The following is a 13,239-nucleotide window of genomic DNA, read 5'->3' as shown; positions in this document are numbered from 1 at the left end:
CTTTTTTAATGGTTATTTGTTTTTTTTTTCATATAATCATGTGGACTTGATTAAGGTATTTTCTTTTGTTGATGTTTAGTAGGATATTATTATCTTATTATCAATGTGATTTCAAGTCTATTGTATTTATAATTTACTTATTACTATGTTATTTTTTTTGTGTATATGTGAAAATCAATAAAAAGATTGAAAAAGAGAAATCAATGTTCATGCCATCAGGTTAGAGGCGACCCAGTCGGAATACAAGGTGTTGTTTTCCAACCTGATGGGATGAACACTGATTTCTTTAACTTCCGTTAATGCCCCTCCACAGTGATCCTGATTCCTGAGGAACAGATTCTAACTGTTTACCTATGTCAATGATATTTTAAAAACTTTCATTAGGTCTCCACTCAGCCTCTAACACTAGGAAAATCAACCCAAGTTTGTCCAATCTTTCTTTATAACTCATGCCCTCTAAACCAGGAAGCATCCTGGAGAACCTCTTTTGAACCCTCCCCACATCCTTCCTATAATGGGGAGGCTAGAAATGCACACAATGCTCCAAATGCTGTATGGCTGAAGTTTTATATAAGACCATATGTCCATAAGACACAGGAGCAGAACTGGGTCATTTGGCCCACTGAGTCTGCTCCAACATTTCAACATGGCTGATTTATTTTCCCTCTCAACACCATTCTCCTGCCTTCTCCCTGTAACTTTCGACACCCTTACTAATCAAGAACTTACCAACCTCTGCTTTCAATACACCCAATGACTTGGCCTCCACAGCCATGTGTGGCAAAGAATTCTACAGATTCACTACCCTCTTGGCTAAAGAAATTCCTCCTCATCTCTGTTCTAAAGGGACGTCTTTGTATTCTGAGGTGGGGCCCTCTGTTCCTTGACTCCTGTAGAATTTTGTGAATAAACATGCAGAGTTGTTTTATGTGCTTAATGAAAGCCACAGCCTTTCACTTCCAATACGAGCTTCCAATATGACCATTACGTCAGAAGCAGTCTCTTAAAATGAACACAACTCAATTACTGCATTTGTGAATTATGTATGAACAATATGTGTCATCTGTCATCCATTACCCTATACTCCCCCACTATAGGAAGCATCTCTCCACATCCACTCTATTTAGGATTTTCAATATTCAATAAGTTTTAATCAGATATCTGAGTCGTGGCCAGATTCAAGCCCACATCCTAGAAGTGAAAATTTTTTTAAAAAGATAAAAATTAGCTTTATTTGTCACGTGTACATTGAAACATACAGTGAAATATGTCAAATGCTTCAATGGCCAACACAATCCGAGGATGTGCTGGACACAGCCCACAAGTCACCATAACAACATAGTATGTTCGCAACTTGCTAACCCTAACCTGTTCATCTTTGGAACATGAGATCACCCGGAGGAAACCCACACGGTCATGGGGAGTATGTACATAGTGGTGGGAATTGAATCCGGGTTGCTGGCACTGTGGAGTGTTACACTAACCAGCACACTATCATACCACTCCACCTCAAGCCAACATTTGCCCTAGCCTGTTCTTCAGTGGCAGCAGACTTACAGAGCATTACAGAACAGAACAGGCCCTTTGGCCCACGATATTGACCCAATGTTTTAACCCCTCTTAACCCTAGTTCACTCAAACTTTCCTCATGTAACATGCTCTCTAATCCAGGCAGCACTCTGGTAAATTTCCTCTGTACTCTCCCCAAAGTTCCCATATCCTTCCCATTATGAGGTGACCAGAACTGAACACAATACTCCAAGTGTGTTCTAACAGGGAACTTATCTGACCTTTATAATTCTGATCTTGTCATGCAGGTCCTTCAGGGTTTTGAAGAAGTGGGACGTCATTTTGGTGTATTCCTCAGTGGATTCATTCAGTTGGACAAGTTTAACGCATCCAGCCAGAGGCAGCGAGTCTGCAACTGTGGGGAAAATGACATTGCTGTTTCAGTAAACAAATACACAACCTCAGTCCCTCAGGCAAAGCTGTTAACAAGACATAGAACACAAAGCAGCAGAAGCGTGGTGGATGGAAGTTCAATTAAAGGAAGTTTGGATAGGTACAGGGATGGGAGGGGTCTGGAGGATTTTGGTCTGGATGAACGTAGATGGGACTAGGCAGAAACCAGGTTAGCAGAGCCGAAGGGCCTGTTTCTAAGCTGCAGTGTTCTTCAACTGTCAGACTCAAAACCAGTGACTTTCCCCAAGCAGTAAGGCTGATCAACACCTCCACCCACCCAACTATTTTATCATTTCCCGTCAGACATCTTATGTACAGACACCCTGTGCCTGGTGTCACTTTATGGACATACATTAATCTATGTATAGAGGCTACTTTATGTATTTATATTTATTGTGTTTTTTACTATTATTATGTTCTTTATCTTATTCCATGCTTTTTTCCGTGCTGCATTGGATCCACAGTAGCAATTATTTTGCTCTCCTTCCTACTTGAGTACTGGAAATGATATTAAAGAAACTTGAATCTTGATTCTACTTCAGGCCCCTTGGTCCATGATATCTGTGCCGACCATGATATCAATTTAAGTTTACCCTATCTACCTGCACATGGTCCATATCTCATCTTTCCAAAGAGGTTGTGTTTAATCCTGATAATACTGGTAGGCCACTAATTGCATACAGTGAAACAGCACGGAAATAGGTCCTTCAGCCCACTTGTCCGTGCTGACCAAGATTCCATCTAATTAGTCCTATTTAACCCATATCCCTCTAAACCCGGGGTTCCCAACCTTTTTTTTTGCCATGAACCACTACCATTAACTGAGGGGTCTGTGGACCCCAGGCTAGGAACCCATTCTAACCCGTTTAAGAATTTTATCCCATCTTTCATCAGAAATCTGACAATTTAGGTCATCCTCCCAAGCTTTTTTTAAGTTTATCTAAAAAGTCTAGTCTAGAATCAATCAACAAGTTATAGATACCAGTAATAGAACCATTAACAAAAGGTTTTAAATTTAAAAGATCGTCCAGTAAATTTTTATTAGGACCTATAGGAAAAGTAGTTAATTGGAAACGTAAGAAATCTCTAATTTGAAGGCATCTGTAAAAATGTGTTTTTGGGAGTGCAAATTTAGTTGACAATTGGTCAAATGAAGCAAGAGATCCTGAGATAAACAGGTCCCAAAAACACTTAATACCTAGTTCATCCCAATCCTTAAAGACTTTGTCAGTCATGGAAGGGATAAAAAAATAATTAATGAGAATGGGAGATGATAATGAAAAATTCGCTAAACCAAAAAATTTTCTAAATTGAGACCAGATCCTTAAAGTTTGCTTAACAATTATGTTATCTGTTGTTTTATTTGCTGAAAGAGTATGATCCAAGAAGAGAGACAATAGAGGAATTTTTTTTTTACAGAATTAACTTCTAAGGAGACCCATGATGGGCAATCTTTATGATAAATATAAAAGGACCAGAAAGTAATATTCCTTGTATTGGCAGCCCAATAGTAAAACCTAAAATTGGGTAGGGCTAATCTACCCATCTCTATTTCTTTGTAGGTAAACTTTACTTAAATGAGCTTGTTTATTATTCCAAATATAAGATGTTAAAATTGAATCTAAAGAATCAAAGTAGGTCTTAGGAATAAAAATAAGCCTGAAAAAGATATAAAAATTTAGGAAGAATCTTCATTTTAATCGAATTAATTCGGCCAATTAGGGATAAAGAAAGAGGAGACCATTTGGAAAGCGTCTTTTTCACATAATTCAATAAGGGGTTTAAGTTTTCTTTAAATAAATTCTTGAAGTTTTTAAGTAATTGATACACCTAGATATGAAATTGACTTGTAACAACTTGGAATGGAAATTTGGCACTTGATGACATTAGGTCATTTAAAGGAAATAGCTCACTTTTATGTAAGTTCAGCTTATATCCTGAAAAAAAAAACTAAACTGGGAAATTAAAGAAAGAACCGAAAGTAAAGAAGTTTCAGTGTTAGAGATAAAAAGTAAAATATCATTAGTGTATAATGAAATTTTATGAGTCATACCTTCCCTTAGTATACCAGAAATGTCCTCAGATTCTCGAAATGCTATTGCTGAGGGTTCTATAGCTAAAGCAAAAAGTAAAGGACTAAGAGGGCAACCTTGTCTAGTTCCCCGCTGTAATTTAAAGGGCTTAGAAATTTGAGAGTTAGTAATAACCTGAGTGGTAGGAGACAAGTAAATTAATTTAACCCAACGAATAAAATTACGCCCAAAATTAAACTTTAAGGTCTTAAAAAGATAGTTCCACTCAATCCTATCGAAGGCTTTTTCTGCATCTAAGGAACCCGTTCTAAACCTTTTCTATTCACCTCCCTGTCCAAGTACCTTTGAAATGTTGTTAATACACTTGCCTCATCCACTTCCCCTGGCAGCTCATTCCAGTGGGGGGGATGGGGGGGGGGGGAAGCAGCTAAGCAGGTTCTACCACTTTGCCCAAGGGTGGCCTGCAGGCTAGTGAAGGGAAGAGTGCCTAACACCTCCTTTGTTAGAGATGTATCTCCACCTTGCCATCCTTAAACAGCACCTTTCCTAATAACACGCAGCATGGTAGTATAGCGGTTAGCATAACACTACCACAGTGCCAGCAATCTGGCTTCAATTTCAGCTGCTGTCTGTAAGGAATTTGTACATTCTCCCCACGAATGCATGGGTTTCCTCTGGGTGCTCCAGTTTCCTCACACATTGCAAAGGTTAGTTGGTTAATTGATTACAATGGATGTAAATAGGCAATGTTGCCTCATTGGGCTGGAGGAGCCTGTTAACATGCTCTCTAAATAAAAACAATTTACTGATTAAAACTGAACACATTAATGCAGCCTCACTAATGTCTTGTTCAACTGCAACATAGCATCCCAACTTACACACTCAAGTGCCCTGACCAATGAAGTCCAGCATGCCAAAAAGTATCACCACCCTATCTCACTTCTCCCCACTCCCACTGGGCAGAAGATACAAAAGCCTGAAAGCATGTACCACCAGGCTCAAAGACAGCTTCTACCCCACTGTTATCAGACTCTTGAACAGATCTCTTGTATGGTAAGATGGACTCTTAGCCTCACAATCTATCTCGTTATGATCTTGCACTTTATCATTTACCAACACAGCACTTTTTTGGTAGCTTTTACACTTTGTTATTGTTTTACTTTGTTCTACCTCAATGCACTGTGTAGCGATTTGATCAGTATGGACAGTATGCAAGGCAAACTTTTCACCAAATCTTGGTACACGTGGCAATAGTAAACCAAAAGAAACCTGAAAAACAATTCTAAACACTACTCTTACGGATGCAAAGGCAGTGAAAAATAAATTACTGAAATGGCTCCAGGGATGAAATAATTCAACCAGAGACTCATTGGAGGAAGCCAGAACAAGGTGACTAAGGGAGACTTGAAGCATGTCTACAAGCATGACCTCAACCTACAGATCCACTTTCAAGGGCTTTTCATCTTATGTTTCGAATATTTATTGCTTTATTTATTTATTATTATTCTTTCTTTCTTTTTGTATTTGGACAGTTTGCACAGTGGTTGGTGTCGGTCCTGTTGGGTGCCGTCTTTCATTGATTCTATTGTGTTTCTTGTATTTACTGTGAATGCCCAAAAGAAAATGAATCTTAGTGACATATGTACTTTGGTAATAAATTTACTTTGAAGACTGGTCCTTGAGCGATTTGTTAATGGAAACAACCTGTTTCCAAACCAGAGGCCACTGATTTGAAGCGATGGCCAAGTGATGCAAAACAGGATAGGAGGGTAACACACACAAAATGCTGGAGGAGTTCAGCAGGTCAGGCAGCATCTACAGAAGTGAGTAAACGTTTTGGGCTAAGGCCCTTCATCAGGACTGGCCAGGAAGGGAGAAGAAGCCAGAATAAGCAGGTGGGAGGGGAAAGAATGATAAGTGAAGTTAGGTGCATGGGGAACAGGAGGGAGGGAGTATGAAGTAAGAAGCTAGGAGGTGATAGGTGGAAAAGCTGGGTAAACTATGTTCCTCAGAGAGCAGCGATGATGGTGGCATTCAGGTTCTTGATGGAGATGGACAAGCACTCGAGAGAAAGTAATTTGCACGCCTACAAAAATTACTTTTCCAGCAACATCAGCTATTCCTCTCTGTATAGATATTGCTTGACTTGTTCAGTTTATCCAGAATTCTCTAGCATGGCACAAAAGGTGGTGAAAAGTAGGTGGAACTTTTGCAATCTGATTTGATATCTTTCCTGTAGGTAGGTGACCAGAACTACACAGAATAATCCAAATGCGGCCTCACCAACAGCTTGTACAACTCCAAGCCCTTCAAGCCCGGCTGTGAGAGTAGGAGTAGGCATGGGGCTAGCAAACCCATCGTGTGAAAACCCAGAGCTACAGACATGCCAGCAGGAGCTCCAAAGATCTCAACCCTGGGAGAGGAAGGATCTTAGAAGATGGACGACAATTTGAAAGACTGGCTCAGGAATGAGGACCCTGGAAAGTTGCTGCCAGCAGCCTATGCCCCAACAAGGATGTCTGGACTCAAGTAAATAAGCAATGTCTTGTACAATTTCGGCATAACATCCCAACAGAGTACTAAAAACTCTGACTTATGAACGCAATTGTGCCAAAAGATTTATTTATGACCCTATCTACCTGTGACAACACTTTCAAGGAATTATGGATCTGTACACAAGAGATTGCAGATACTGGAAATCCAGAGCAACACACACAAAATGCTGGAGGAACTCAGCAGGTCAGGCAGTTGTCTATGGAGAAGAAGTCAAAACTGATTTAGAGAGACACAGAAATCATAATTACCAGAAGAACTAGTCAGAGATTTCCTCTCAACTTTAAGAGTCTCTGTTGCCCCAACACTGTATTCCGTCATTTGTTCGAAGTCAATGGTGAACGGCTGGTTGTCAAATATCACATCAATCTTCTTCTGCTTGCATTGAAAGGCTTTCTCAATGAAAGCATTGGCTTTCAACGTGTAAGGAATAGCAACACCTTGCCAGTTATGCCTGACCCACTGGACTGATTTGGCTAAGGAAGCTTCTTCCACTCTGGCCACCTCATCTTCGATGATCCACTGCACAAGTTGAGTAATGTTCTCCTTGGCGGGCACGACATACTCCACAAATCCGCGGACTGTGACTTCATTCCCTTGCCCAACGATGGAGACAGCATGCTTGCGCTGAAGATACTCTAAGTAACTCTTGTATTCACTGGGCAGGTTCTGGAGGCAGGAGTGTTGAACCGACTGCTCACATGTAAAAGATCGGATTTTCCTCTCCAGTTCGTCCACCATCTGGTTGAAATCCAATTCAACACTGCCATAGATTGTTAAGTGGGCAGAATTGGAAGCTCGTAGGGCATCGGCCATAGACATTTTGATAGCCTCTTCGAGCCCAGCTTCAGTGGACTCAATTTTGGATGCACGAATTGCAAGTTCCAGGTCTCTTTCATCGATCTTTGACAGCTCTAGGACCCTCTGAAGATCCTCATCTTCCTTGGTCTGCTGTAACCTGCTGTCCATGGAATACTGCAGCGCGAGGTACAATTGTGGATCATCCTCGGCATCCACCATCTCAGGACCAAAGCCGCAAGCGCCATTATTATTATCATCTCCATCCTGGAATTTTCTGTTGCCATTGTCAACGCCAGGTTCCTCAATGTCATTATCTACCAAAGGAAGTATGTTAGAAGTCTGGTCAGTGTAGATATCCTCGTCATCCAAAACATTTTCACCAACATCTGCTATTCTTTGAGAATTCAAAGTGGTTGCATCTTCACCTCGTTTCTGATCAGTGTCTTTGACTGATGCAAGCAAACTTCGGATCTCATCTGAAAAACATGGGCAAAGAAATTAGTTTTGTGATACGTTCTCTGCAATTATTAGCACCATTGTTTAATGTCCCAAAACCATAAGATCATAAGCACATGCTGGATTATTGCTTCATGTTTCATCAATAAAATCTGAGCATCTCATACAAGTAACTTTTGTGCTCACTGAGGTCTGGAAGGTTCTCATTCAGCTTGATAGCATTCGCTTGCTGTTGGAACACTGTGAACTCTGTAGAAATGGGAGCATTTCTCTCGAACCTCGGCGTTCCCTGGTTCCGTTGGGTTTCCAGAGGATGCTGGTGGAGAAAGGCAGATTCAGGGTTAGAGATGGTGAGGTGACAGGGTTGGGTCCAGGCCATCGTAGTCCCAGCCCCAGCACAGCTGCTGTGGAGCTCATTGTCCAGCACTAGTGAAAACTCTCAGAGACCGGACTATACAGCTTAAGTCACACCATCAGACATAGGAACAGAATTAGACCGTCAAGTAAGCTCTGCTATTCCATCATGGCTGATTTATTATCCCTCTCAACATTTAAAGGAGAGACTGGATAGTCAAGAGTATCACAGCACAGAAACTGGCCCTTGGGCCCATCTATACTGTGCTGGCCTGGTCTTCCACTTAATCCCATCTGGCTGCATGGCTGGGTGAGGCTAGAACCAAGGTCAGAGGTGAAAGGTGAAATATTTCAAGGGGAACTGCTTCACTCAGAGGGTGGTACATGTGTGGAATGAGTTACCAACAGAAGTGGTGGACATGGGTTTGCTGACGATGCTTAAGAGAAGTTGGAAGCTTATGGAGAGTAATGATCGGGTGCAGGTCGATAGGTCTAGGCAGGGTAACAGTACAGCATGGACTAGATGAGCCAAAAAGCCTGTTTCTGTGCTGTAATGCCCTATGACTCTGGTAGGTTAGCTGAATGGAGTGGGCTCTTTGGGTCAGAAGGGCCTGTTACAGTACTGTTTCTCTAAAATACTCTACCTCCGACTGTGGCTTTATCCAGCAAGCTCTTTCCAGCCCAATCGTGCATCGATGCTTCCCCTCCAGCTGCCTGAGGATGTCAGCTCCGGTTCTCTCAAGTAGGAAGCGAGAGACGCCGGGTTCCTGCAGGGTTACAGTTCTAGAGCAGATGGTGGAGATGATGCTGCGGAGAAGCTCGTCCATCGTCTGACAGGCACTGGCCTGACCGGTCACCTGTCAAAGGGTGCGAGAGGAACTTGTTCAATTCACCACTGGCATGATCTGTACAGGGCAAATTCTCTCCTAAACCTCCGGGTAAACAAATTACGAATTACACTAATGTAAAATATCTCAAGCGCACAAAAACAGATATTGTTAATGTAGGCACTAACGATTGGCTTCGGGGCACCTGAAGGAATTATAATGGAGTCTTTTTAGGGCTTGGGATCTGGAATTCAAAGATATAGGGGAAGTACAAAAGGCCAGAATTGGAGGAACAAGGACGCACAGGAAATTCTGGGGGAACTCAGTAGGTCAACTGCTGGTATCTGCAGAACTTCCTATGTAAACGGAGGCCGGGCGAGCTTTGTAGATCTGGTGCAGGTTACAGGGTTAGGGACATCAGCACAGTCAGAAATCAGCTTCTCAGTTGTGCAGGTCAGAGGAGGCTCAAGTCTCTTCCTTGTATGCAGAGTACTAGTGTTATTTGTGACACTGTTGCTAAACATAAGCTGGGAGGAGGATCTGCCACAGGTACGAGGGGTCAGCCAGGGCTGCCATGGTGCTCGAGGTGGGAGGGGTCACGCCCAGTTATCAAATTGTCATGACATGAAGGGTGGGAGGGGTTCCGTTGTGCGGTCATGGTCTCCCTGCTTTCCAATGGCGTTAGGGCTGACAACTTTGAGGTGGAGAGCACTGCTCCATCTCTGATGACCGCAGTGTTCTGGAGATTTCCCAGAACCGGAAATGATGGAAGAGGAGAGGAAGGCGCGAGACCAGGTGGGAGCCGGGAGAGATAAGAACAAAAGAACGTGGTAGTGCAGCAGTTAGCTCAATGCTATTACAGTTCGAGGCATTCCAGAGTTCGGAGTTCAATTCCAGCGCTACTGGTAGGAAGTTTGTACGTTCTTCCTGTGTGCATGGGTGTATTCTCTGGGAGCTCCAGGTTTCCTCCCACCGTGCAATAACCGAAGAGTTAGTTGGTTAATTTATCAGTATTCATTGTTTCCTGAATAGGCAAGGGCTAAATAGATGGGTTGCTGGGTGCCACTGGTCATTGGGCCAGAAGACACTGCATCTCTACATAAATAAGAAATGATGGTGCACAAGTGTAATGGGATGAAAAATAGACAAGGGGTGGATCTAAAAGAGGACCAAATTCATTAAAACAACTGTAACCTCAAAAAAAGAAATTCAAAGAAAGATGATCAGCTTAATGAAAGCCTACCCGTAGTCCAGTGACGTCACCTTCCAGTGGGAGGATGGAGACCTGCCCGTCTCCAGTGAGCAGGTCTTGGTTGTAATCCTGCAGGTATCTCAGCTTGCCAGGCTCCATTGCTATCACCGATTCCTGGAGCAGCGCCTCGTTCAGCAGGTTTTCCACCCGTCTCTCATTCTCCACTCTGAAGCTGGCAAGGGATATGAACCACACTTGGTCGCCAGCATCAGTCAGCCGGGTACTACAGTACTTCAGTGACGACAGCAGACTCTCCCACTCCACAGAGGTCAGCACGTAGAGCTGCTGGTCCTTGACCGAGATGCTGAACTGGGACACCTGCTGTTCGAGCAGACAGGCAGTCTCACGGGCAGCTGGGACTGACGGACCAGCCACTGACAGCGTGCAGTCACAGACACAGAAACAAGACCAAGGTTCCCTTGTAGCCAGCAAGCCCTGCAAATAATCCTGAATGTCAGTTCGGGAAAGGAATTCCGACAGGTCCTGGCTGATATGGACATCCACGTGTGCCACATTGTTGAGGAATTCCACAATTCGGCTCTCCGCTTCCTGGACCTGCTGAGAGTCCGTTCCGCTTACACGGATGACATTATTGTTGTCTGCCTCCATGGACAGGTCCTGGTAGTCCTTCATCAGATCCTGCAGCAACCTACCTGAATGTAGGGCTTTCATCTTCAGAGCATCGGGGACATTTATCATGCTCGAACGTCCGTTGGCCGACGCCTCGGGTCTGACATCCTCCCCGCTTTTGTCACTCTGCTGAACAGCATTGAGGGAGTGGAGGAAGCTGTAATAAGGGCGTACGGTCAGCTTCTGTTGTTGAAGTGTGTGCTCCTTCTGCAGAACTCTGTCCACAACTGCAAGACAGGCAGAGAACTAAGTGAATACTTAAAAATACACAACAGCGTACAGTGCAAGGTGAAGGACCCAGCCCAGAAGTGAAAGTCATTTAAAAATCCTTTCACACAACTTTTGAGAGGAGATTTACCAGGATACTGCCTGGGAATAGACAGCATGTCTTATGAAGATAGGTTGAGAGAGCTAGTGCTTTTCTCTTTGGAGTGAAGGAGAATGAGAGGCAACTTGATAGAGGTGTACAAAATGATAAGAGGCATAGAGAGCAAACACAAGGAAATCTATAGATGCTGGAAACCAAGAACACACACAAAATGCTGGTGGAACGCAGCAGGCCAGGCAGCACCTATAGGAAGAAGTACTGTCGACATTTCGGGCCGGGACCCTTCGTCAGGACTGACGAAGGGTCTCGGTCCTAAACATTGACAGTGTTTCTTCCTATAGGTGCTGCCTGGCCTGCTGCGTTCCACCAGCATTTTGTGTGTGTTACTCAGAGGCATAGAGACAGTGGACAGCTGGAGACTTTTTCCCCAGGGTGGAAATAGTTAGTACAAGGGGACATAATGTTAAGGTGTTGGGAGGGACATCAGAAGTAGATTTTTTCCCCCACAGTGGTTTATGGAATGTTCTGCCGGGGTGGTGTTAGAGACAGATAAATCAGGGACATTTAAAGGGACTTTCAGAGAGACGCATGGATGAAAGAATAATGGAAGGCAATGTGAGAGGGAAGGGTAAGATTGATCTTGGAGTAGGTTGAAGGTTCAGCACCAGCATTATGGGCTGAAGGGCTGGACTATACTGTTCTATGTTCCAAGTTCTATAATTCCCACCTTCCCAATCCTGGAATTCAACGATGGCTTTTCCTCCTGTAATCATGGTGGCATTCAGCACGGTTCCCCCACTGCTCCGTCGGCTCTCAAAGTACAGGCGCATAAGCTCCTCATCATCGATGGGGCCGAGATTTTCCACCAGGATGCGGTCTGTATGGGGAAGCTGATCCACTTGTACCAGGGCACCTTGCAGACGTTTGGTGCTAGTTTTTTTCTTCACTTCTTCAAACGCTGAAACATTAAAAGTTGGTTGGAAGTTTTCCAATAGCATGTAGTGCAGTCGTTTGAAAATACACTCAATGGCTACTTTATCAGATACACCTGCTCATCAATGAAAATGTCTAATCAGCCAATCATGTGGCAGCAACACAAAGCATAAAAGCATGTAGACAAGGTCACTAGATTCAGTTGTTGGTCAGACCCAACAACAGAATGGGGAAAAAAAAATGAGATCTAAGTGACTTTGACCTTGGAATGATTGTTGGTACCAGACGGGCTGGCTTGACTATCTCAGAAACTGCCAATCTCCAGGGATTTTTACACACAACAGTCTAGAGAGAACGGTACAAAAGACAGAAAACCTCCAGTGAGCGGCAGTTTTGTGGGTGAAATACCTTGTTAATGAGAAAGGTCAGAGGAGAATAGGCAGATTGACTCAAGCTGACAGTAACTCAGATAACCACACGTAACAATAGTGGAGTGCAGAAAAACATTTCTGAATGTACAACGTATTGAACCTTGAAATGAATGGGCTGCAGCAGCAGATCAGGAACATAAACTCAGTGGCCACTTTATTAGATACATGATAAAGTACCCTATGTGAAGTATGGGTGTGGTACAATACACATAGCAGCACCTGTGATATAGGCATACATGCTGGTAGCTGTTCTAAATCTAGCATAAGGGGTTGACACATGTTCCAAAGCTCCCAATGTCATAGAGACCAATAGCACAGGAATAGGCCATTCAGTCCAACCTGACTATGGTGACCATCAAATACCCACCTATACTAAGCAACACACACAAAATGCTGGTGGAACGCAGCAGGCCAGGCAGCATCTATAGGAAGAAGCACTGTCTATGTTTCAGGCTGAGACCTTTCGTCAGGACGAGCTGAAAGGAAAGATAGTAAGAGATTTGAAAGTAGGAGGGGGAGGGGAAGTCTGAAATGATAGGAGAAGACTGGAGGGGGTGGGGTAAAGCTAAGAGCTGGAAAGGTGATTGGCAAAAGGGATACACAGCTGGAGAAGGGGGAGGATCATGGGACAGGAGGACTAGGGAGAAAGAAAGGGGGAGGGGAGCACCAGAGGGAGATG

The 13,239-nt window shown here is 43.5% G+C and overlaps 1 protein-coding gene across 3 annotated transcripts in view; it reads right to left on the bottom strand.

The window, feature by feature from the left end:
• The window catches only part of parp10 (poly(ADP-ribose) polymerase family member 10), a 36,937-nt gene that overhangs the window by 12,868 nt on the left and 10,830 nt on the right, over positions 1 to 13,239 (bottom strand). For 2 of the 3 annotated variants that reach the window (XM_059971669.1, XM_059971670.1), the window contains exons 4-9: positions 11,924 to 12,154; positions 10,230 to 11,095; positions 8,804 to 9,016; positions 7,992 to 8,121; positions 6,800 to 7,825; positions 1,791 to 1,924 (exon numbers count right to left, since the gene is read on the bottom strand). In XM_059971669.1, coding sequence (XP_059827652.1) covers positions 1,791 to 1,924; positions 6,800 to 7,825; positions 7,992 to 8,121; positions 8,804 to 9,016; positions 10,230 to 11,095; positions 11,924 to 12,154 — 2,600 coding nt within the window. The remainder of the gene's footprint in view (positions 1 to 1,790; positions 1,925 to 6,799; positions 7,826 to 7,991; positions 8,122 to 8,803; positions 9,017 to 10,229; positions 11,096 to 11,923; positions 12,155 to 13,239) is intronic. The other variant, XM_059971671.1, reaches the window with a different exon arrangement.

Source organism: Hypanus sabinus, chromosome 6, assembly GCF_030144855.1.
Source record: "Hypanus sabinus isolate sHypSab1 chromosome 6, sHypSab1.hap1, whole genome shotgun sequence".
In the NCBI taxonomy this organism is placed as follows: Eukaryota; Metazoa; Chordata; class Chondrichthyes; order Myliobatiformes; family Dasyatidae; genus Hypanus; species Hypanus sabinus.
Note: the sequence above shows the minus strand (reverse complement) of the source record. Positions and strands in the feature narration are given on the sequence as shown.